A 15,277-nucleotide genomic window follows, 5' to 3' on the forward strand; every position below is an offset into this window, starting at 1 on the left:
GTATAGTGATGACCACCAATTTGGATGACTCAAAAGGGGATTAGACAGATTCAAGGAGGATAAAGCTCTCAATGGCTACTAGTACTGCTGGCTACCTCCATTGTCAGAGGGGCTACAACTGTTTCTACCAGATGCTGAGGAACTTGGGTGAGAGGGTGCCTTTGCACTCAGATCCTATTTGTGTGTTACCCACAGGCAGCTGGTTGGCCACTGTGTGAACAGAATGCTGGACTAGATAGACCCTTAGTCCTTATTATGTTCTAACGTCACGTAAAAGTTGGGGGTTAACAAACTTACATATGTGTGGGAATTATGATGTACAGGAAGTTACGAACTGGCTTGCTCATCCATATTGAATACTCTTAGAACAGAGGTGGGGAAATCCAGCCCTCACAGGATTATAATTCAACCCTCCAGGGTTCTCCAGATGCCCCTGCCCTTTTCCTTGGCCCCACCCTTCTCTCTCAACCACTAATCATTTGGTGGTTTCCCAGCTTTTGTGCAATTCGCGCCCCCCCCCCAATTCGCAGAGGTTGAAATGCCTCTCCTAAAGCTTAGTTACTGGCACCAAGATCTTTAAGCTAAAATATCCTGGCATTTCTTTTGCCCTGCCTTTTTTGCCTTTGGCCCCACACCCTTGCCTTTGGCCATGCCCACCACTGGGATGCACTCCCACCCACTCCGAGAGCTTCTTCGAAATTGAATTCAGCCCTCAGGCTGAAATTTTAATTCGTATCAATAAAGCACTTGCAAAAGTACCTTGTAAAGTAATGTTTACAAGATGGTGCTTGATCATTGGCTAGGAAATGTTGCCAACTGTGTGCCCTGTTAGACAATAGTCTTGTGTCTCAGCATATTTAGACTATCTCAAGGAAACTAAATCAAGTAGGCATTCTCCAAATACTTGTGGTCATGAGGTCTGACAAAGCTTAAGCTTTGCTTGTTTTAACCTATGACGACATGACGTGCATAATGCTGCAGACTAAGGAATAACATAAGGGAATGAATTAAACATGGTAATGTAACACTTTCACTCATCATTCTCTTCTGGAAATGTTTATGCCATCTTTCTTACATAACTAGTGGTGGTTTCTCTTCTTGCAAACTGTTTCTAGTTGAGAAAAAATGACTTCATCCTTGGCCAATGATCTTACAACACTAGAATAGAAGGCACAAAATTCACCTTAAATTAGAAAATTTAGAAATTAAGGAAGGCTAATGCTAGATTGATGATATTTCCACAGAGGGCTTGGAAGAACTTGTGAAACAAAAGGAATTTATGGATGGTGTGCATTCATTTGAATACTACCCAGTAACCCCAGGAAAATATGTTGTCACAATCTTGTGGGGAGGTCACAACATCCCCAAAAGGTGAGTTAGAACATTTCAGATAATTCCTTTATTCATGAATATGTATTCACAGTGAAATGTTTGGGGCAGCATAAGCTGCCATGGCTGCTTAGAACAAAATTAATTGCTGCTAGTATGCTGGTATACAAGGAATACTATTCCTTATTGAGCAATCCTGTATTGAAGAAGCTGTGTGTATTAGCCCTAGGCCTAGGCATCAGATTTCTAGCAGGAACAGGATTAACATCTCAGTATAAATTTTGTGTATACAATAGGCAAATTTTAATCTCTACGTTACTCCTGCCGCTCTCTATATCTCCCTACCCACAAATGACAGATCTTGTGATGCGGAATGGAGTCTCAGCTCCCATATAAGCACCGTCTACCCATATTTTTTTCTTGACCATGGTATCCTTCTGGATAGGTTGTCTGAGCTGGGAGTTGGAGGTACTGCGTTGTAGTGGTTCCGCTCCTACTTGGATGGCCGATTCCAGAAGGTGGTGCTGGGGGATTATTGCTCTGTGCTATGGCTCCTAAGCTATGGGGTTCCGCAGGGCTCTATCTTATCCCCTATGCTGTTTAACATATATATGAAGCCGCTGGGGGAGGTTATCCGGAGATGTGGACTGAGGTGTCATCAATATGCGGATGATACCCAGCTCTACCTTTCAAACCCAGGTGAGGCAGTGGCTGTTCTGAACCAGTGCCTGGGCACGGTAATGGACTGGATGAGGGCTAATAAACTGAAACTCAATCCAGACAAGACTGATTTACTGTTAGCGGGTGGTTCATCTGTCTGGCGAGGTGATGTTTGCCCTGTCCTGGATGGGGTTGCACTCCCCCTAAAGGATCGGGTCCGTAGTTTGGGGGTGCTCTTGGATCCAGAACTGTCACTTGAGGCACAGGTGAACTCAGTGGCAAAGAGCACCTTTTACCAGCTTAGGCTGATATACCAGCTGCGCCCTTATCTGGACAGAGATAGTTTAGCTACAGTTACTCATGCTCTGATAACCTCTCGTTGGGATTACTGCAATGCGTTCTACATGGGGCTGCCTTTGAAAACGGTCCGGAAACTTCAACTGGTACAAAACAGGGCAGCACGCTTACTAACAGGGACCACATTACACCAGTCCTTTTCCAGCTTCATTGGCTGCCAGTCCAGGTCCGGGCCCGATTCAAAGTGCTGGTATTAACATTTAAAGCCCTAAACAGCTTGGGGCCAGTTTATCTGAAGGAACGCCTCCTCCAATATGTACCTGCCCGGACCCTAAGGTCATCCTCAGGGGTCCTTCTCCATGAGCCCCTGCCAAAGGAAGTGAGGCAGGTGGCTACCAGGAGGAGGGCCTTCTCTGCTGTGGCACCCCGGCTGTGGAATGAGCTCCCTAAGGAGGTTCGCTTGGCACCTACATTATATGTTTTTAGACTCCAGGTGAAGACCTTTTTATTCTCCCAGCATTTTAACAATCTATAAATACATTTTAACTTGGTGTTTTAAATTTGTAATTTTGCATTGCTGCTGTTTTTATCTGGTTGAGCTTTTATATTGTATTTTATATTTTGGTTTTATGCTGTTGTTTTATTCTTTGAATGGTTTTAATTTTTGTGAACCGCCCAGAGAGCTCTGGCTATTGGGCAGTATAGAAATGTAATAAATAAATAAATAAATAGAGGCTTTAGAGTGGACTAAGGTGATTCTGTTCTACATTCAGGCCTGGATGGGTATACCAAAAAGGAGAGAAACATCTCAAAGATTTTATTTATGGAAAGCCCAATGTATTTTGGCTTATTTATTTTTAAGGCCTTCTTCATGGGGTTATAAAAACGTCTGCAGAAAATCTAATAAAATATCTCCAGCTGTAATTCACTAGTGACTAGTCGCCAGTGAATTACAGCAGGAGATAATCTTGTTATAAGAATATCTGCAGACATTTTTATAGCCCCTTGAAGAAGACTTTAAAAATAAATAAGAGGCTGACACATGTTGGGCTTTCAATAAATAAAATTCTGAGAAGTTTCCTTTTTGTCTACTTTGGGTGCTTACTTGCCTCTGCACCCTCTACTTAGATGGGGATAGTTGGCCGTGTAGTTAGGGATAGTGGTGAGTATTCTAGTTTCTATTTCCAAGCTTTGCATTGGTCACAGCTTCATCATATCCTTCCCTTTCATTCCTGGTGGCAGGGACAGGTTTTGTGATCTGGATCCAGTTCATGAGCTGCTTATGGGAAGGTGGGGTGGGAAAGAGAACAATGCAGTATCTTGTTAAGTGGTTCTCTGTAGTTTGACTTGCGCCTCAGTTTGTCCCTTTATCTTAATCGTGCTTTCTGGTATTTCTCTTGTAGCCCCTTTGAAGTTCAAGTTGGTTCTGAAGCTGGTCCTCAGAAAGTAAGAGCTTGGGGGCCAGGCCTTCATGAAGGAGTTGTTGGTAGATCTGCTGACTTTGTGGTAGAATCCATTGGTCCGGAAGTTGGATCCTTAGGTAAGGACTTGGCTAAGTGCACTGCTAATTTCCAAAATAGATATGGCATATTTGTCACCTAATTATTTTCACAGGGAAAAATAATTTTTCACTATTAGAAATGGAAGCAGATGTGGAATCTCAGCCATATGTGGCTCCGATGCCCCTCCTTATAGTCTCCAATTGTATTGGCTTGTGTAGTACTTCTGGCAGTAACGATGGCCACCATATCCTACCCCAGTTTGAACAAGACTAGCAGTAAATAATGACTGGCCCTTTGTTTCCTCAGGTATGTAGGGCTGTGTTCTCTGCTAACTTCATTATTGGCCTTGCCTTTCAACAGGCCCTAATGCCTGTTGAAAGGCTGACACAGGGTAGACAACTTGGTGCCCTCTAGTTGCTTTGGACTATTGGCTATGTTGACACGTGCTTCTGGGAGTTACATTCCAAAACATCCGGAGGGCATCAGATTGCCTACCGTTGCTGTGAAACAATGGGAAAGACTTCCTGACCAAAGTGATGGGATATGCATATCTGGGAACCAGCTACAACTGCACTAAGAGCCATCGGTTGCTCTGCAACATAATGTTTCTCTGCGTGAAGTGCACACAGGGGTTAGCTCAAACAATCTGCTGCTAATAGGGATATTGGTATAAATGGAAAATCTGCTTGTGACCAGACAACCAGATTGGTTGAGTTCTTTGAATCCTACCTGCTGAAACATGGCATCTCTGACAGTGCCACAAATATTCTTGCTTGCTTCCTTTTAGGCTTTGCCATTGAAGGCCCATCTCAAGCAAAAATTGAATGCGATGATCAAAATGATGGATCATGCGATGTGAAATACTGGCCCAAAGAGCCTGGTGAATATGCTGTTCACATCATGTGTGATGATGAAGACATCAAAGACAGCCCCTACATGGCATTCATCCAGCCATCTTCTCTAGACTTCAACTGTGACAAGGCAAGAATATGAGGAGCTGCTTCTTAGGAAGCTATAGTCTATCAGAACTTTTTGAATAAGCTAGGATATGGAGGATGTGTTAGGATACATACAAGGTCAAGACTTAGCCCCAATGAAAGGAAATCCATGTTAGAGCCCAAAACATTGGAAAATATTAAGTTCCCTTTCATGTTGCTGCACAATAGATTAGTGTGAGAAGTTTGGTTCTGGAGAACTGCCACAAATGCTTGTTTAGTGTTGTAAAATATTTCCAAGACCGTAAAATAAAAAACCTATTTATTTATTACATTTCTATACCGCCCAATAGCCGGAGCTCTCTGGGCAGTTCACAAAAATTAAAACCATTCAAAGTATAAAACAACCTACATTTTAGCAGGGACATATAAGACGTATCTAGGTCAGAGAAGCATCTTGACTGGGTCCTAAGAACAAGGATTGGGCACTGCAGTCTAAGCAGTACAATTATCTGTGAAGATATTTTGTCATATTCTCCACTTTTCTGCTCATCTTTCATAGGTAAAAGCCTATGGTCCAGGTCTGGAGAGAACTGGCTGCATTGTGAACAATCCTGCAGACTTTACTGTTGATGCAAAGGAAGCTGGGAGTGCTCCTCTGAAGTTATATGCGCAAGTAAGGCCCAAGATCCAAGTAGCATTTGCTTCTAATCAAGAACATAAGTCTTGGATTCAAAACACTTTGAATTATGTGCATGCTTGGCAGAAGTTAGATATTTGTTCTTAACCATAGTCTGAGCTAAAATACTTACTCTAGTACATAGTATGGTATCTTGATAGGTCCTGATGTTTTATCTGGTAAAGTTTTGCCTTGGTGCATATTCACACATGCCAGTATTGTAAACAGTATAATTAATTTAGATTGTCAGATACTGCCTTGCAGGCTACAGATTCTTTCAAGGCAGGTTACAAGCAACATCTGCATTGATAAAAATCTCAGTACACAATATTAAAGCCATCCAGATCCTTCCCACTGAGGCAGCTGAGTGTAGATGGCCCCCTGGGGGGGTGGACATCCAGCTGGAACAGGCAGGCACATGGTATTTATCTTTGCCTACCTCCCGCACCTGGAATCCTTCCTACAGGGCAAGTGGTGATAGACGTTGTTGTAGCAGAGTGGGGTGGGGGTGGACAATCCAGCTGGAGCAGGTGCTCTGTATGGAAGACTTCAGTGGTAAGCCTACTGGCTATGTTAAACTAGCTTTCCCCAGTCCTGCAGTCCGATGCACCAGGTCGGGGGAAGATGTGTTTAGATTGTATGACTCTCCATCGGTGGGTGACTATTTCTGACCAACTAATAGTGATGAGACTCTAAAGTCACGTCAGTCTGTATCTAGCCCCTTTAAGAGGCTCTGTACTCTTCCTTTTCTTAGGATGGAGATGGAAACCCTATTGATATCCACATGAAGAGCAAGCCAGATGGCATCTATGCCTGCTCTTACATTCCAAGCAAACCAATCAAGCACACCATTGCTGTCACTTGGGGAGGAGCTAATGTACCCAATAGCCCTTATAGGGTAAGTATTAAAGTAGCTAAAATAGCAGCTGTTTGGTCTCCAGGTGTAGAATGCCTTATGTATCCCTTGCTTATGTTAACTGCCATTTAGTAGTACTGTTAATCTAAGCACAATTCTGTCACTAGGGGTGCGGAGTGAGGTTGGGAGGAATTATGACCATAGTATAAAAGAAAAGGATTGTGCAATCAGAGGGGATCACCCTAAAAGCACAATGCAGCCTTCCCCAACCTGGTGTCCTCCAGAAGTTTTGGACTGCAATTCCCAGAATTCCTGACAATTAGCCATGCTGGTTGTTGAAGTCTGAAACATCTGGAGGGCACCAGGTTGGTTTAATAATATGTTTAAGTGAACGACCGCTTTCATCAAATTAACTTTTAAAAATGTATATGCCACCTAGATCCAGATTGGACAAGGCAGCCATCCCCAGAAGGTGAAAGTTATTGGACCAGGGGTGGAGAGAACTGGTCTGAAAGCCAGTGAACCTACGCATTTCACAGTAGACTGCACAGAGGCAGGAGAAGGTAAAAACAGACCATCGTATTTGCAGCTTTGCTTTCCACACAAATCTTTTAGGAAGTTGAGCCCTATTTGCTGTTAAAGGGAGAACACTTGACTCCTATGGAACTGTTCTTCTAGAATGATGTATGTTTGCATGGAGGTGATTGACAAAGCTAAGTACGTAAAAGTTTTAATCAGCAAGTTGTGGTGTGAGGGAGCAATTGCGAAGTCATTTCACTAACTAATTTTTCCCCCTCTTTCTTGCTAGGTGATGTGAGTGTGGGCATCAAATGTGATGCTCATGTACTAAGTGAAGAAGAGCAAGACATAGAGTTTGCCATCATTCCTAATGCTAATGATACATTCACAGTGAAATACACTCCCCCTGCTGCTGGGCGCTACACTGTCAAAGTGCTGTTTGCTGGAGAAGTATGTTATTATGGTGGGGAGGGGCTTGCGGTTACACCCCGGTGCAACCATATTAGTTGGCTGAAACTTTTGTATGTGTTGGCATTAATGCATGACTTGGAGCACAATCCTAAAGGACTTTCTCTCTAAAGAGACGGAGGGTTCCAAGACCCTCTTGAGTCCTCTGCCCATCCGATGCCCTGATGGCAAGAACTGTGCAGGGTGGGAGGGATGCCAGAAGCTTTTACAGCCTCACTGTCCTTCTTTAATAGTATCTTTAGCTATACTGGTCTCTGAGCCCATCTAGCTTGCATAAATTCCTGGGTAATGGAGAGGCTTTAGGATCCTGGTCTCCTCCTCCCTCCCTCCCCTCCCACCAAGATGCCCTTTTCCACCATTCACATCCTCTACCAATGTTGCTGAAACGGGCCAACATGGTGAGAGGGAAGATCCACTGTGGTGAGAAGGAAGATACACAATCGGGTCTGTCTATGGGCACAGAGGAGGAGATCCACAGTAACCCATGACACCCCAGATGCTGACCAGGGGCCATAGGATTGCACTGCCCTTTATTGTGACATTTAACCAACCCTTCCAGGGTAGCTTGTGATACAAAATAATTAGACGTTTATCAAGTCTATGAATATAGATTGCAGCAGGTAAAAAGATTTTTAAAGATCAGTCACTTCAGAAGTTAAGAACATTAGTGCCATGCTGGATCAGACCAAGGGTCCATCTAGTCCAGCGCTCTGTTCACACAGTGGCCAACCAGCCATCGGCCAGGGATGAACAAGCAGGACATGGTGCAACAGCACCCTCCCGCCCATGTGCCCCAACAACTGGAGCATACAGGCTTATTGCATCAAATACTGGAGATAGAACACAACCATCAGGGCTAGTAGCCACTTATAGCCTTTGCCTCCAGGAATGTATCCAACCGCCTTTTAAAGCCATCCAGATTGGTGGCCATCACTACGTCTTGTGGTAATGAGTTCCATCATTTAACTATGCGCTATGTGAAGAAGTTCTTCCTTTTATTTGTCCTGGATCTCCCACCAATCAGCTTCATGGGATGACCCCGGGTTCTAGTATTTTGAGAGAGGGAGAAAAACGTTGTTTCTGAGCACCTTACAATTGTCACTAATATTGGAAGACTAAAGCGAAATATATTGCACTTGCTCTTTGTATTTAATACATTGTATGTTACAATAAGGAACTGATTCCAAATGACACATTTAAGAGATTTTAAAAATGTAGCTTCAGGAAGGCTTAGGAAATGTCTAAATGCAAAGACCAAGGAATAGGACTAGTTTTTTTAACACCAGTGCCAGAAAATGGCGCCAAATTCAAAACACCAGTTCTGATCTTCAATTGAGGTGTATGACCACATTGTGGCATTTGCTTAAAGGGCCACTTAAGTTTATGAAATGTTCCATAAAGTTTGCATGTTTAGGCTAATCTTGGTCTAAACAGGAGAAACACTGCCATTTGAGCTTCTTGAAGAAATATTATGATGTATTAGAGGACTAGTTTAATATTTGGGCCTGGAAGTACCCAAGAATAAAATCGATGACTTAATCCATACCACTGGGTTTTTTTAAAAAAAAGATGCTTCTACTGCTAATAGTTGATACTGTTTAGTATTCATTGCTTTACATTGAGGGAAAACTAACTTGGTAATCTGGTAGCGGTTTAGAGGTGCAATATGTATGGGAAGGAGAAGTGTTCCTGCAATGCCTCAAGAGTTTTTGTAAATCACCCAGAGAGCTTCGGCTGTGGGGCGGTATAAAAATTTAATAAATGAATACATTTAAATTTAATAAATAAAGAGCTATGTCCTTTTGCTCTGTAGTAATCATGCTGGGAAAACTGCTACTTGCATTAAATTACTTTTTTTCCCTATCTTGAAGGAAATCCCTACCAGCCCTTTCAGAGTGAAAGTGGAACCTTCCCATGATGCAAGTAAGGTAAAATCTGAAGGGCCTGGACTAAATAAGACAGGTGAGATTTCTGCTAACATGGTATGTGAAATTCAGGGGTTATCTAATTTGCTCTTTGTGTGTCTGTGTTGAACTCATAACACACTAAAGCTCTGTATCAAGGACAGATTAGTAAACTGATACTAGAAAAGTAAACCTGGGGCATGAAGTCTTAAGTTTGGTATTTGCCTGGCTTCAGCATTCTGTCCGCAAAAGCATGGCATGCTTTCCTTCCAAACAGCTCTAAGGAAGTAATTCTTCTTTCTACTTAGGTGTGGAGAACGGGAAACCAACACACTTCACTGTCTTCACAAAAGGTGCTGGGAAAGCCCCTCTGGATGTCCAATTCAATGGACCAATGGCAGGAGATGCTGTCAAAGATTTAGACATCATTGACAACTATGATTATTCCCACACTGTAAGATACACTCCAGTACAGCAGGTAGGCTCTCCTCCAAAGGGTAGAAATTGGATTTTGCTGCCTCTTGACTTGCAGCAAATTTAATACACAGCATTAGAGAGGATTAACGTTTGCTATTATCTTAAACAAAATGGTTTTGAGTTCCGCAATATGTTGTTGATACCTCCTTTGTTGAAAATGTTGTCCGGGAAAGCTGCCAAACGCCGACGCTAGATAACACGCTGGTGAAACTCACAGAAGTGCAAAGGTATTTTATAGTAGCACACACAGGAAAGCAGTTACCGGATGGGCAAACAGGAGACACGGACAGGAACGTAACTGGGAAGGATTGGGACAATACAAGGCAAGAATCCAGGCTTACAGCAATTAGGGTGGTCAGTAGCAAGTCCAAGGTCAAGGGCTACGGCAGGCAACGTGGTCCAGAGTCAATCCTAGGGTCAGCACGACGAGCAGGCAACGAAGTCCAAACACGGTCCAAAGGTTCAGCAAGGCAAGAGCAGGGAGACATGGCAGGTATCAAGGTAGGAGTCCGAGTATCCAGGCAAGGGAGTCACAGGTACCAAAGACCAGGGCTTTCGCCAGGGAAATCAGTTAACCTCTGACAAACTTCCCTTGGCTTCCTGCTGCGTATTTAAGCTGAGTCACGCTCCCCCAGGTGCTCCTTGATTGCTCGGCGTTTTAGCTAAAGCCTGTGGGAGCGGCGCCTAGATTTCCTTTTCCGCCCGCTGCTGACTAAATGACGGAGCTGGTAAGTCTGGTTCTTCCTCTGGGCTATCAGGACTGGCGGAGCTTCCTGCTGGCACGCTTGTGCCTGGCTTCTCCTCCTCTGGCTTGGCAGGAACCTTTGCTGGCCCTGGTTCCACGCTCCCTGAGCTGGGCTCCTCGGCACTGGGTCCAGCCTCCTCCAACTCCTCATCCCCTGACTCCATTCCCACGCAGGGCATGACAAATGTCATGTAGAGCAAACTACTTGCACATGCAAATAGCCCAAGTTGATCAAAAGATTTTCATAAAAACTGCTCTCAAAACTGCTTTGTACTCATTTTATATTTCAAACTCTGACACTAGTTTATAACTTCCAATTTTTCTCCTGGAGGGTTTAAGGATGGTTGCTGATTGCTATTTGTTTCTGATGAGTGAGATTACGATTGGCCGTAAGACACCTCCTTCAAGCAAAAAGCCAAGCCAAAGATCAATGGGTCTTTCTGGATTAGGTTCCAAACATTCTTGTGTAACTCTTCTAATCTTTAGAAGATCTGGCACTGGCTTCTATCCTATGGGGCTGTGAGGTTGTTGTCTTTATTAGATTGTAAGCCTATGCGGCAGGGTCTTGCTATTTACTGTTTTACTCTGTACAGCACCATGTACATTGATGGTGCTATATAAATAAATAATAATAATAATAATAATAATAATTTCTGTTTCCAGTTATGATTTCTCCCCCTAAACACTGTGCATTTTCATGTTGTATGGTCCATTGAGTGTCTTGTACCCCAAGAACTTTGAGATGTCCATCATTTGGAATATCTGTGGATTCTGTAGATGGCTTTGCTTTAGTTGGATCTTGGTAGCAGAAACTCTGATGCCAGCTTTCTCTTTGGCATGGTGCTAATGGACACTGGCCGGCGTAAATGGAAATTGACTTTATGAATTCTGAAACAGTGGTGCTGTGTACCATACTCCAGTAAACTTGCAAGTTTGCAAATGTGGGGTGTGTTTGAGGGATTATCTTCAAAAGCATGGCTGACTGTTGTCAAATGTGTCCTTTGGAAGGCAGTTAAGTGTTCCTGGCTTGCTTCCTGTTCAGAAAGTACTAACTTTTTCCTAAGTTGATCAAATCCAACATACACATTAATGGCAGCTAACCCATTTTACAATTGACACAGAATATGGTAGAATTGTAGATTGTAACAATTCAAGGCAAGGCTTATTTCTAAATGTATCTCCACGTGAAAAGCTCCTTGTGTGTCATAAACTAACACATCTTGGAGAAGGCTACACTAGACCTTAATCCTACGCTAGACCTACATCCTACACTAGACCTAACCAATTGCATGCTGGGAAGTTTGTGTACATGGGGAGCATCAGAAAATATGACCCGGTCACAGGCTAAAGTGGTACAACCCTGACTGTTACCACCAGCTTGTATGTAATGTGTGGAATATTTGGCCCTTGGGCTCCCATCTTAGAGAAAGGAAATGGAGACAAACTAAGGAAGCTGAGTGATGGCATTCTGCCAACATTCTGTCAGGGACTGAAAATGTATAGTAGGTGGTGGCACTGTTAAGAAATGCTGCCGTGTTTGAAAAGTGCACCATATGTTACATCTGTATTTTTGAAGCTAAACTGTCAAGGGCTCTGAAGGGGGAGGGGAGAATGAGCAAGTTAAACTGAATAAGGGGTGGAGTAAGCAAACATTGCAGGCAGATCTTTGCTCAGTCGGAATTGTAAATACAGGAGTGACAGATACTAGTTATCAAACATTAAACTGCTTCTAGCCCTGTGAAAATGTGATTTTCATTCTCAAATGCTTATCCGAGGGATTATGTTTCAGAAATGCCACATGATACGCACCTTAGTCACAGGGAGTTAACGTGTTTATGCGCTTTTGGCCCTTGCTCAAGTTGCTTAGTTGAAAAATCTGGATTTCAAAGTATTCTTTCCGTAGCCAGTCTCTGCTCCTTCAAATTTATTAGGGATCCACAGAAATGAAACAAAGGAAGGCCAAAGATTCTGAATGCCTTAATCTTGTACCCGTACGAGAACATTGTAGACGGCAGCATGGCGGTTTCTAGGCAGTAAAACGCTTCTTATTTCTTGGCACCTGATTAATCTGCTATACAGAAGCAAGTGAAAGTGAAGTTGCCCATCTGTCTTCAGTGGGGACGATAGGTGCAGTTCAGACTGCAGCGGGCAAAATGACATGAGTTGACGGAGAACTGGAGGGAGAAGGGACAAATCTGCTGTGGTTGGAAATATTTTCATGGTTATTAAAATTTGGATTTTGAATTGTTTTGGTCTTGACAGGTTTAAGCTACTTAGGTTCACATGTAAAAGGCATTTTTTTTTAATACAAAGAGGTTTTTGTTAAAGACTCTAAACTAAGACGTTGCAATTCATTCCTTAGTATTCTTCTTGCCCCGTGTGTGTGTGTGTGTGTGTGTGTGTGATATATATGTGACTACAGAAACAGCCACACATAATTATCCAGCATGCATTGTAGATGGCAGTATCTTCTGTACTACTGGGTAAAGGGTAAAGCAATAAGTGCAGTATAAGCACTGAGTAAAGCCTTAGAATTAAGTCTGAAATGTTGCTGCAGCTAACTGTAGCATTGTCAATGATGCAAGTGAAAATAACTGGCTCTTAGTGGATTTCATGGAAGGTTGATTAGGATGCAGGCTGTCTGAAACACAATAGGCTAAGAATAAGGAAAAAGTGAAGCTAGAGAAATATGGACCCTTGCAAAGAGGGATGAAGTCCTTTACCTAAAACACACCAGAGAAACCTGGAGTACTAGCCAAAATATAGTAGCTTTTAGTATTTCAGTGCAGATCTTCTAAAAGCTATATATCAAGGCTGTATCTGCCCAAGTCTGCTTCCTCTACAGAGTATTTAGTTTCTCTAGCACCTGGGTTCATATGTACTACCACAAAATTTTGAGCGGAAATCTGAAGATTATACCTGCGTGACTTCTGGAAACATACATGAGAATTTAAAGGGGATCGTTGAATACCAAACTGTGAATACTGTGGTTGTTGGGATGTCTCAAATATTGAAATATAAATTTTAAAAAAATCTGTCCAACCTCTCCAGGGTAACATGAATGTTCTGGTGAACTATGGTGGTGATCCTATCCCTAGAAGTCCTTTCACTGTAGGTGTTGCTGCTCCACTTGACCTGAGCAAAATTAAACTTAATGGTCTGGAAAACAGTAAGTAACTTGCCTAATATGAGCTTTATGCTAGATAAGAAACGAGAAACTGAACACAACTGCAGAAAAAACTGCTTCAAGGCAGAGCTCAAGATACCAATAGGCACCTGGATTTAGAGCAATAACTACTTTGTGTGTTCTGTAGCATTTCTGGACATGCTAAAATTGGAAGATTTGAGTGGGATATTGAATAAATGTATATATGTGCTAGCTTTTAAACTGCGATTGGCAAGTCTCTGCAAAGAGCAGCCAATTGCAGGCAAATACTTTCAGTGAAATCTCTGCTTGTACTGGTAGTAAAACTGGTTGTAGACTTAAGAGTCAACCTTGGCCTAACATTTCTTTTCTGATAACCTCTCAATACCTCAAACATAGGGGTAAGAATAAAATAATGTAAAATGTGGAAGGTTTCCTAAATTCCACCCATTAGCTATTGGGAACTCAGACAGGCATCTAGGTTTCTGAAACCTTGGTCAAAGTTGCCTATGTATTGCATTTGCTCTCACTATTATGATAGGCTAGGATCCAAAGAGACCCACTGGCATGAAATGCTCGTCCACCTCTGTGTATTTCCACAATTTTCACTCACCTCCCATACAGCTGCAGTCTCCTGCATAGGATCTCATGCTGGCCTGGTTTGCACAATCACAGCAGCTGAAACAAGTTACCCACCATGCGCAACTGCCATGTCATCCCCAACTGGGTACATGGCTTGTTTGAAGGGGCAGCCACCCTGAAATAACCCATGGCCCTTGAGGGTGGCTGCCCACTCCAAACAAGCCGTGCCATCAGGGTTTGGATGACATGGCAAGCTGTGGCAGTGTGGGTCATTAGGCAAATCCTGCCGGCATGCACCCAGCACATACAGCTGCTGCAACAAGCCACAGTGGTTTGTTTCAGCTGCCATAATTGTGTGAACTTGGCCTGTGTGACTTTTCAGGGGGAGTTCAGTTGTATAAATTGTAACTATAAGGACTTTGTTCTTGTGTATGATACATTGTGAGCCACCCTGTTTAGCCTAGCCCTGAAAGGCAGCATGCAAGCATTTAAAGTAAATAAATGGGGAGGAGGGATGGGAAAGACAATTCTATGGGCAGAGTTCTACTTGTGGTTTGGATCCAAGCCATGATCTTCAAACAAACCACAAGGTGATTCACTAGGACTTAGGCAGGATTTTAGGGCTTAGGTTAAAGACCGTTAGTGCTCCTAAGTCTGGGCCGATGGCTAACTGGAACCTAAGTTATCCAAAGAGTAGCCTACTGGCTACTAAGCTAGCTTCTCCATTCTAGACCTGTGTGAACATCAAACCGCAGTAATATTTTTGGTGGGGCAATGCAAAAATGGCCTATACACAAAGTAGGCTGACCCTATGAAAAGGAGGACAGGGCTCCTGTATCTTTAACAGTTGTATTGAAAAGGGAATTTCTGCAGGTGTCATTTGTGAACCGCCCAGAGAGCTTCGGCTATTGGGCGGTATAAAAACGTAATAAATAAATAAATAAATAAATAAATAAAAATAAATATATGGAGAACCTGGTGAAATTTCCTTTTCATTACAACCGTTAAAGCTGCAGGTGCCCTGCCCTCTTTTAAAACTGGTCACCCTAGTATAGCTTCTGCAGCTTTAACTGTGGTGATGAAGAGGGAATTTCGCCAGGTTCCCCATATACAAATGACACCTGCTGAAATTCCCTTTTCAATACAACTGGTAAAGATACAGGAGCCCTGTCCTCTTTT

At 42.9% G+C, this 15,277-nt stretch overlaps 1 protein-coding gene across 3 annotated transcripts in view; it reads left to right on the forward strand.

Moving 5' to 3' along the window:
* Positions 1–15,277, forward strand: part of FLNB (filamin B) — a 97,359-nt gene that overhangs the window by 47,316 nt on the left and 34,766 nt on the right. For all 3 annotated transcript variants that reach the window (XM_063121340.1, XM_063121341.1, XM_063121342.1), the window contains exons 10-19: positions 1,245–1,371; positions 3,690–3,826; positions 4,576–4,769; positions 5,286–5,399; positions 6,157–6,300; positions 6,698–6,821; positions 7,067–7,227; positions 9,117–9,207; positions 9,458–9,627; positions 13,423–13,540. In XM_063121340.1, coding sequence (XP_062977410.1) covers positions 1,245–1,371; positions 3,690–3,826; positions 4,576–4,769; positions 5,286–5,399; positions 6,157–6,300; positions 6,698–6,821; positions 7,067–7,227; positions 9,117–9,207; positions 9,458–9,627; positions 13,423–13,540 — 1,380 coding nt within the window. The remainder of the gene's footprint in view (positions 1–1,244; positions 1,372–3,689; positions 3,827–4,575; positions 4,770–5,285; positions 5,400–6,156; positions 6,301–6,697; positions 6,822–7,066; positions 7,228–9,116; positions 9,208–9,457; positions 9,628–13,422; positions 13,541–15,277) is intronic.

This window comes from Elgaria multicarinata, chromosome 3 (assembly GCF_023053635.1).
Source record: "Elgaria multicarinata webbii isolate HBS135686 ecotype San Diego chromosome 3, rElgMul1.1.pri, whole genome shotgun sequence".
NCBI classification, from domain to species: Eukaryota; Metazoa; Chordata; class Lepidosauria; order Squamata; family Anguidae; genus Elgaria; species Elgaria multicarinata.